General features: G+C 47.2%; 1 protein-coding gene across 1 annotated transcript in view; it reads left to right on the forward strand.

Annotated features, from left to right (window-relative positions):
- Positions 1–10,532, forward strand: part of LOC115273597 (signal-regulatory protein beta-1-like) — a 26,500-nt gene that overhangs the window by 11,933 nt on the left and 4,035 nt on the right. Inside the window, exons 2-4 of the mRNA XM_029916708.1 lie at positions 1,404–1,769; positions 6,045–6,365; positions 6,948–7,286. Coding sequence (XP_029772568.1) covers positions 1,404–1,769; positions 6,045–6,365; positions 6,948–7,286 — 1,026 coding nt within the window. The remainder of the gene's footprint in view (positions 1–1,403; positions 1,770–6,044; positions 6,366–6,947; positions 7,287–10,532) is intronic.

Raw genomic sequence — 10,532 nt, forward strand, 5'->3', positions numbered from 1 at the left:
TGGTGTGAGGTGGTATCTCAGTGTGGTTTTGATTTGTGTTTCCCTGATGATGAGTGATGTTGAGCATCGTTTTATGTGTCTGTAGGCCATCTGGATGTCCTCTTTGGAGAAGTGTCTGTTCATATCTTCTGCCCATTTCTTCACTGGATTATTTGTTTTGTGATTGTGAAGTTTGGTGAGTTCCTTGTACATTTTCGATGTGAGCCCTTTATCTGATATGTCATTTGCAACTATCTTTTCCCATTCTCTCAGTTGCCTATTAGTTTTCTTGATTGTTTCCTTTGCCTTGCAGAAGCTTCTTATCTTGATGAAGTCCCAAGGGTTCAGTTTTGCTTTCATTTCCCTTGCCTTTGAGGATGTGTCAAGTAGGAGATTGCTGCGGTGGAGGTCTAGGAGGTTTTTCCCTACTTTCTCCTCGAGGGTTTTGGTGGTTTCCTGTCTCACATTCAGGTCCTTCAGCCATTTTGATCTTATTTAAATTCAAGAGAGTTAACACATAGTGTAATATCGGTTTCAGGAGTCGAATTCAGTGATTCATCACTTACATACAACACCCACTTCTCATCAGAACAAGAGCCCTCCTTTGTACTCATCCACATTTAGTCCATTATTCCCGCACCTCCCTACATCAGACCTCAGTTTGTTCTCTATCATTAATAGTCTCTTATGGTTTCTTTCCTTCCCTCTTTTGCCCCCCACTTCAAATATGTTCATCTGTTTTGTTTTAGATGTAGTACACACATATACTCATACATAAGGCATTAAATTTTTAAATAATGTGGTACAATTACATTCAGAAACTAAAAGGATTATGATAGGAGCAAGAAAACCCACAAATTGTTGAAAGAATGTTTCACATCTCATTGAAGTACATGTTTATTGTGTGTTGAAAGCTGTGACCATCACTGCCACTATTACCCAGGCTGATGAAACAGACCCCAGCATGTGCATGTGCTTGTGGAGGAGGGGAGTCAATCCATAGAGGGTTCTGGAAGTTAAATGCACAGCCCAGAAAACAAATCCATAACTTTAACTCACACACAATGGTCTGAAGAAGTCTCGAGGTCCCACTGAATGCAGGGGTTCAGAAAGTGTAACACCAGAAGGGGTCACACAGTATACACGCAGAGTCATTTGGGGAAGCAAGGCGCTTTCAGGGAGGGTGGAGGCACTCCCCACTGCCGTGTGCCACGTCACTCAGTCTCTCTGTGGTTTAGTGTCCTCAGCTGTCATAGGGTCCCTCGGCTCATTGTGAGGGTTATGTGCCATGTCCGTGCAGCGTGCTGAGCTCAAGGCCCACTCACGGGGTGCACTCAGGCGATGAAAGCTGCTGTGCGTAAACACTTGAGAAGACAGACAGGATCACACGAGGATGAGAAATACCTGCTTTGTGTTCCCTCCAGGTGTGGCAGGTGAGGCGGAGCTGCAGGTGATCCAGCCGGACAAGTCGGTGTCTGTGGCAGCCGGACAGACGGCCACTCTGCACTGCACCGTGACCTCCCTGCACCCCCTTGGGAAGGTGGAGTGGTTCAAGGGGACAGGGCCAGGCCGGGAGTTAATCTTCAGCTTCAGAGGAGGAGACCACCCCCCCCAGTCGCCTCGAGTAACAAAGGTTGCAGACGTAACAAAAAGAAACAACACGGACTTTTCCATCCGCATCAGTAACATCACCCCAGCAGATGCTGGTACCTACTACTGTGTGAAGTTCCAGAAAGGGACCCCTGATGTGGAGTTTAAGTCTGGACCCGGCACCCAGGTCACCGTGAGCGGTGAGTGTGGCATGGGCTTCTGTTGTGCCCTGGTTGTGAAAACATGTCAATAAGAATGTCCTCCACTGTCTGAGCAACAAATAAGGATCAACTGCTGTTATGGGTGCCCCTGAATCTGCCCCTTCCATGGATCAGGGAAGTTGAGGACTGGAGAGGTTGTGTTATTTGCTCACGTTTCCATGGCTGGAAAACCCTGGGAAAATCTAGAATCCAGTATGTGTGCTCCCTCGGTCTTCCCTTTTCCAATCCTACCAGCTCTCTGGTTCCAGGGGTGAGGGACTGAGTCACCCTCACAAGTCACAAGACCGCACCTCAGGTCACCGTGAGTAGTGAGTTTAGCGTGGGCCTCCTTCATCCCCTGGGTGTGACAAGAAGTCAATAAAAATGACCTCCACTGTTTGATCTAGAGAAAAGGATCAGGTACTGTGGTGGGTGCCCCTGACCTCACTCCTGACCCCAGACTGCACTCACATCGATGTGGCAAGTGTTCTCTTTCCTCAACATTTACTAAGCACCTGCTGTGTGCATTCACTGCTCTGTGCACTGTGGGAGTAGCAGGAAACAAAACACTCAAGGCCTCCTCTCTCGTGAAGCTTAGGTTCCCAGCCCTTCCTGTGAGGACACGTGCACCCAGTGCAGGGAGGGGGAGATGAGTTTCCTTATAATCATTCAGGATATCACAGGGAGAAGAGACACAGTCACACTGTTTACTCTGCCACCCCTGGTAGAAGAGATGCCAGATGTTGGTCATTTGCTGTTCGTCTGTTCAGAAAATGCTCCTGTGATTCAGGGACTGACTCTCACAGTGCCAACTGAGTCTCCCCACCCCCAGACCTAGGGAGGAAAGGTGGCTTGATCCTGATTAGGTGGTTATTACAGAAGGTCCCAGTGGTATGTCCCTTGCCTGCTCACCACAGTTACACGAGGCTCCACAGCCAGGCGGATCTATATCATCTGCCCACCCAGATGAAGCCCTGGATGAGAACCAATGGAGACAGAGGGGTCAGGGAGGCCCTCAGGCCACACGCTGTGTCTTCATCATGGCAGAGACTCAAATCACCAGTGGGGGAGGGACCATTTTGCACCTTTTACAGGTGGAGACACTGAGGTCAGGTGGGCAGAGGCACCAAGATTGAACCCCAAGCAGCCTGACTCACAGCCCTGCTCTGTGCAGTCACTGTGCTGGTCAAAGAGGGAGAGCACCCCAAGCCTCCCTTTGAAAATCCTGGATTGTTCTGTTCTTCAGCAGTGTTAACAAAACGGAGTCCTTGGAGGAGGGGGACTAGCATTACACCCTGGATCAGACAGATGCAAACGTCTCAGGAAGTGTTGAGACTCTTCCTAGAGGACACAGCCCCACACACCTAAGAGCATCTGGAGTCTCTCCTTATTGTGGAATTCATACTTCACTGAGCTGCCTGGGCTGGGGGCCGGAGAGGAGTAGTGGCCCCCACAATCCCAGCCACACCACCCAGGAACCCCATTCCTGACTGTGCAGACAGAAGATGGCAGGGAACTCCGTGAACAAGTTTCATTTTCTAGACTCCGCTCTCCAGAGTCCATCTATTCACTCTGTTGCTACAGGGTCCCCAGCCCTGGGCACCTGCAGGGATCCCTCCCCAGAACAGCTTGCAGTGAGACTCCCAGAGGGAACAGAACAGTGGCAATCACTGTTGGCTCCAGAAGATGGAACTCTTGTTCTGTTGTGAGAAGGCCAGAAGCCTCCAGAAGTTCACCTGGGATGCAATCAGGAAAGAGCAATAGCCCCTTGTCTCTGTCAGACTCAGTCTCCTCATTTGCAAAATGGTCATTATTGTGGACTCCTTTTAGGAGAGAATTGAGGTGCTATGTCTGTGTCACCTGGCAAGAAGGAGATGGTCTCAAATCCAGATGTTCCTTCATGGGTATGACCTGATTCTTTTTGCTGGGCTCTGATCCTCACCTGTAGAATGTGGATCATCACACCAGCCTTAGCAGGATGTTAGGGAGAAACAGTGAGCCGCGTGAGAGGACAGACCCTCAGTGAGCCCTAGGACCCTCCTAGAACTGTCTAGTCTCAGTGTCTCTCAAGTCCTCCATGTCCCATCTGCACTGTGGTGATAATCAGACAGCTGGTCAGGGGTCAGAGGATTGGAGACGAGGTCCAGAAAGCCCCAGATGTGGCGGTTAGGTGATTTTTGAGTGTCCACATGCAGCAACTGACAGCATAGCTGATCCTACTGATGAGGGACCCAACTAACACTGTCTTCCTGACTCTACGACCGCTGATGAATCATCCCCACACTGGGCCCAGTGTCCTCGTCTGTCTGTGACCACACGACCCCACAGAACCCCTGCAGGAACTGAGTGAGTTGAATGCATGCAAGGGGCTTACAGCAGGGCCAATCACACAGTCAGTGTCCCTTGAATGTGGGGGACACACCAGGGTCCCCAGCACAGGGCTTGCACAGGGATGAAGGAGCTGAGGGGTAGGATAAGTCAGCCTAGCTCCAGAGGCCCAGGACACTTTTGATACAACTAATCACATTACATATCCCTCTAGGGGTGTCTTGGCAGCTGACCTCTTTATGACTTGATTTACACAACTGACACCTCCTTCCTATTTCCTCAGAATGTTTCATGGGCTTTAAAAAGGAAGTGAAATATTCACAAATACGCCTGTCTGTAATATGTGCCCTCTGTCGACTGTTATAGAAGGTGTTGGGTAATAACTGACACCTTGGAAACACCCTACAGGACTTCCTATAGGTGAAATGCCCTCCCTTTCAAGTCTCTGATGTGGGTGCTTCCAGGAACCAGGAGGGCTCCTGCCTGTTCTGTTGGCCTGTGTCTCTATCCTTTAAATTATTTCACAAATATGAACATAACCACCAGTGCAGCCACTCTGAATGCAGTGTGGAGGTTCCTTAAATAATTAACAACAGAACTCCCCTATGACCCAGCAATAGCACTGCTGGGGATTTACCCAAGGGATACAGAAGTGCTGATGCATAGGAGCACATGTACCCCAATGTTCATAGCAGCACTTTCAACAATAGCCAGATTATGAAAAGATACTAAATGTCCATCAACTTAAGAATGGATCAAGATGTGGTTTATACATACAATGGAATATTACATGGCAATGAGAAAAAATGAAATCTGGCCATTTGTAACAGCATCAGTGGAACTCGAGGGCATTATGAAAAGTGAAATAAGTCACGCAGAGAAGAACAGATACCATATGTTTACACTCATATGTGGAAGAGGAGAAACTTAACAGAAAACCATGGGTGAAGGGAAGGGTAAAAATAGTTAAGGAGAGAGAGGGAGGCAAACCATAAAAGACTCTTAAATACTGAAAACAAACTGATGGTTGATGAGCAGTAGGGGAGATATGAAAATGGATGATAGGCATGGAGGAGGACACTTGTTGGGATGAGCACTGGGTGTTACATGGGAGACCAGTATGACAATAAACTATATTTTTAAAAAAAGAAGAAGAAGAAGAACTTAACCACTACTGATATCTCAGCACTCAGTGATTTGGTTTTCAACCCATTGCAGACCCAAGAGAAAATGCAGATTCAGAAAAACAACCCTATAATGTTTCTCTCAGATTCATGATGACACAAATAGACCCTAGGAATATTTGTGGAAAGATTGAAAAATTTAGTGAATTCATAAATACTTGAAGATGGAGCTCCAGGAATAGATTAAGTTTGGGATGAAGATACATTTGATTTGTTTTGGTTCTGAGAAGCATTTTCAGTGTTACATTCAAAGCAAAACTGTCTACGTGGCATGTCCTCATGCCACCCAGGAAGGAGAAAGGTCAGCTGTCCCATCTCACAGGGGGCACTTGGCTGTGTCACATCCACATCTCCAGGAGGCTGGCCACCTGGTTACTCCTACCATGGGGGTCGGGGTCCTGCTCCCTCCCTGCCCCCACCCCTGTGCTGACTGTGACACATGCTCCCGGGTGTCGATAAGGTGTCCAGGGAGGCAGCTCAGAAAGGTGGAGACTAAGAGTGACACCCACCAGAAATGTCCTCTCTGTGCCCAGATGCGGTGGGGGGAGTTGGCTGGCAGAGAAGACGAGGGGAACCTTGAACTCAGGCTGGAATTGCAGGTGGGCCCTGCCCCTCACTCTGAGTCAATCTTTGATACCGCCCTCCCAATTCTGTCAGAGGGGCTGAAAATAATTCATGAGAGGGTTCTGCACAGAATCATACTCTTGTCTTTGATGATGATGACCAGAGTCCTGCTGACTGTTCATAACTGCTCCTCTTGTAGCCAAACCCTCTCCCCCCATCGTGTCAGGCCCCACGGCCAGGGCCGCGCCTGACCAGACTGTGAGCTTCACCTGCGAGTCCCACGGCTTCTCCCCCAGAAACGTCACCCTGAAATGGTTCAAAAACGGGAACCAGCTGCCAGCCTCCCACACCACCGTGGACCCGGAGGGAGACAGCGCTTCCTACAGCATCTCCAGTACCACCACGCTGGAGCTGGCCCCGGGAGATGTCCGCTCCCAGGTCATCTGCGAGGTGGCCCATGAGACCCTGCAGGGGGGCCCTCCTCTTCGTGGGACGGCCAACTTGTCAGACACCCTCCGAGGTAGATGCCCATCACCCCCAGCCCAAGTCTGGCCCCCAAGCCTGCCAGCCTGGCCTTCCCCCTCTCTGAGTTCCCAGCCTTCCGCGCCCTGGAATCTGTCTCCTGACAGACCCTCCCAATCACTGGGCATCTAGAGACAAAGTCAACTCCGACTGTTTTATATGTAGATACCAGGTGCACACTTACCATGTGCCAAGCACTGTGCTAAATAGTTTCATTTACTTTCCCATGGCCATTTCAATTATTTAGCACTTACTGTAATTCAACCCCCGTAAGCTTGGTGATTTCATGTATTTTGCTAGTTGTTCTATTCCAACTGCCTGCCAGCAGCTCTGTATTATGATTTCACTCATTATCACCCTAATGGGAGCTAACAGTCTTTGAGCACCTACTGTGTACTAAGCAATGTGCTAGGTATTTCATGCACATGCAAAGACTACCCTCCGTTTTTGAGCACCCAATGCATGCCTAGCACTGTTTTGGTTGATTCCCCGCCTGCGTGATGGGAGCTAAGTTCCCAAGCCCCGCCCCTGTGATATGTCTGTTCTATGAGGTCAGAGCTTCTGCTTTGTGCTGTTTCAGTTCCACCCACCTTGGAGGTTGCTCAGCAACCTGTGACAGGGGACCAGGTGAAGGTCACTTGCCAAGTGAAGAAGTTCTACCCCCAGCGCCTCCAGCTGACCTGGTTGGTTAACGGAAATGTGACTCGAACAGAAACGGCCTCGTTGGCCTTGAACCTCATAGAGAACAAGGATGGGACGTATAACTGGACGAGCTGGCTCCCGGTGAATTTATCCGCCCACACGGAAAATGTGGTTCTCACCTGCCAGGTGCAGCATGACGGGCAGCCCGCGGTCACCAAAAACCAAACCCTTGTGGTATCTGCCCACCAAATGGACAAGGAAACACTGACAACCCAGGGTGAGGCCAACCTGCCAACTGACCTGTCACTTTAAATGTTATCTTTTCTTTTCTCATGTTAAAAGCAGTAATCCAGTCCTATGATAGAATAATCTAGACGTCTATAGATATAAAGTAGAATAATGATATGAGCTTCCCTCCCCAAAACCCATGCTCCAAGAGGGACCAAATTTAAGGTTTTGGTACATAGCTTTTTAGATCTTTCAACATAAACATGTGTTAGAGACAGAAAGAACAGCTGGAGGTATACGATCCCATTGCTAACATCCTGCCTCCTGTGTATTCACCAGATAGGACCCAGGTCCCCACTCCATCCAGCCCCCACTCCTCTGTTCTTTCTCACCTGAGCCCGAAATCTGCACCTCTTACACCTTTCTATCCCCTTTCCAGCCAAGGTCTGTACTTGCCACTCTGATATTCTGGAAGGTAACTCTGAGGATGGAGTTTTGAGTCTAGACCAGGCTCCCAAGAGACCATGGATGCTCATTACACAAGAAACCTTTGTTTCCTGCTTTGATTAAAAATGGAAGCAATAATCATGGTTACTCACTGCACATTTATTTGATCCCAATTCCAGTTCATTTCTGATCTTCATCCTACTTCAACCACTCTGGGAGCTAATAATTTGCAGAAGGGACTCAGAATGATGGGGACAGATGGTGAAGATGTCCTGCCTAGTCCAGGTGATGGCTAAACTAGCCAAGGGAAACAGTCCCTGAGGACAGGGACCTCCAGTCTATAGAACAAACATTTGTTTGATTTAACAGATGGGCATCGTCCTAAGGACCTTCAGAGTCCCTTTCTATGACCAAATTGTATCTTATTTCACTCTCGTGCAATGCCAGGAAGAGTTTGAGCTATATTTCCAAGAGACTTTGATATAGAAGAACTTTCAAAGACCCATTTGCTTCTAACATATCCTAGGACATTGTCCTCATTGCTAGGTCAACACTGGGTCACCGAGTGTTCATGACCCTGCCCACTTGGAGAGTAGAGATATGAAGGGGAGAACAACTTCTCCAAAAACTAGAGGTATTGCATAATTGTGTGCACTAATGACTTAATCAAGGATGCACATCCAATAGCAAATGCAGTTCATAACTGTGTGGTCATGTCATTAATGACTTTGGTTTTTGTACAAAGCCAATACCATTACACACTTTGTAAAATGAACAATAATTCCCTACTATCAGCTAAAATGGAACTTATATTCAGATTTTCCAAAATATCTTCTAAGATTTTATTTTGTGCATCAAGCTTGGTTTTATTTCATCCCTAAATGCTTGATAGAACTTTTCTGTGAAACCACAAGGAACTTCACAATTCCTTTTTTTTAATATGAAGAAAATTTGAATACCTAGGGCCACTCAAATTATTCATTTCATTTTGGATGCCTGTGGCAGGTTGTGCTTTTGAGGAAGCTGGGCCATTTTCTCTGAGTTGTCCAATTTCTACCTATAAGGTTCTCATAATATTACCTTGGTATCATCTTGATATCTGTAAGGTCAGTATTGATATCCTATTTCATTCCTGATATTGGAAATATTTCACTTTCTTTCATTGTCAGAATTGCTAGAATTTTTTCAATTTTATTGATCTTTTCCACAAACTCACTTTTGTCTTGACGAACTTATTGTTTCTATTCCATTTCATTGTTTTTCCTCCTCTTCCCCTTTCCCCCACCCCATTCTGCTTGATTTGGGCTTATCTTGCTCCTCATTATTTGAAATGGGAACTAGGATTATTGATACTAGTCTTTCGTTGTTTGAGTTCCACACCTGGACTGCCTTCTGTGCTTGGGGAGTCAGGAGGGTGGAGCCAGGGTATCTGGTGCTGTATTCTTCCAGACTGCAGGCATCCAGCCTGCCTATCTCTTCCACCTTGCAGAGTCCTCCTATTCTTGGACTTCATATCATTTCCAGGGGTCAGTCTTGTACTGAACCAGAAGAGCGGGAAGAGATACATCAATACCTCCTCTTCTGGACTGGTTTGAGCTAGGGTTTTTGCCTTTGGTCTTGCACTGAAGCTCACACTAGGGCTGTTACTTCTTGTGCTTCCAGTGTGCCTGAACTAGCAAGCTTGCTAGTGTGCACAACTGGAAATGCATATTAGGGATCTCTGGGTTGGAGACTTGGATGTCTATCTGACCCTGCTCCACCAGGATACCACAGACTCCCCTGGGCATCCCAGGGATCCAGTCACTGTTATCATAGGTCCAATATATGGAATAAGGATACACATCTTTTTGTTCATGCTTATGGATGCGAGGTATTTTATAATACTTAAAAAACCTCTATTTTCTCATTATAGCATAACCAGGTATGATACTGGGGTTGTTTGGCTGGTTGGGCATTTGGAGGAGAGAGTTCTGAGTCTTCTGATCTTTCTGTTCTTCATTCAGAGTGCCATGTTTGCCTGTACAGTTTTCCTCTTCCCTTCACCACTCGACTTTGAAACAGCACCTCTTTTATCTTTTTTGCTTTTCCCCCAAAGTTATGCATTTTGAATCATGCCCACCTCCTTTATACACATCTGTCTTTTTTAAATGCTGCTGCCTCCCTGTATCAGGTTCCTATTGCTGCTGTAATAATTAGCACACACTTAGTGGCTTAAAACGACATGGATTTTTTCCTTCCATTTCTAGGGGTAGAAAATCTATAATGAGTTGGCAGAGCTGCATTTCATCTGGGGGATCTGGAGGAGATTCAGCGTCCTTGTTGTTCTACTCCTAGGGTCTTAATCCAGGCTCCCCTCTGCTGTGGTCAATATGCCTCTGCTCCCACTCTCCTGCCTCCTTCCTTCACTTGTAAAGGTCTCTGTGGTGACGTTGGCTCCATTTACATAGCCCAAGACAAGGACCCACTCAGGATCATACCTAGTTACCACACAGTCTACCTTGCCTTCTAAGGGACCACATATTCACAGACTCTGAGAGATCTGGGCCAGCCATATTAAGTCAGGCATACTTTGAAACTATTTACTTTGATCAGTATCCTGATGGGCAGAACATATTTCTGTTTTCTCATTTAAGCTGGATTTCATATCAGCAGTGGGATTTCTAAAAACTCTAGAGCTACTTGTATAGCTTCCCTTGTCATATTCACCTGCCCTTTCCTGTGGCTGGTGAGGGTGAGTGGGGAGTGGCATAGGAGATTGAGCTTTTGGACTTGGCGATATTTCTCTTTTGTCTCCCAGAGATTATGCAGTTTGGGATTGCTCTTCAAGGACTTCTGAGAGTCAGGTTAC

This window comes from Suricata suricatta, chromosome 12, assembly GCF_006229205.1.
Source record: "Suricata suricatta isolate VVHF042 chromosome 12, meerkat_22Aug2017_6uvM2_HiC, whole genome shotgun sequence".
Taxonomy (NCBI): Eukaryota; Metazoa; Chordata; class Mammalia; order Carnivora; family Herpestidae; genus Suricata; species Suricata suricatta.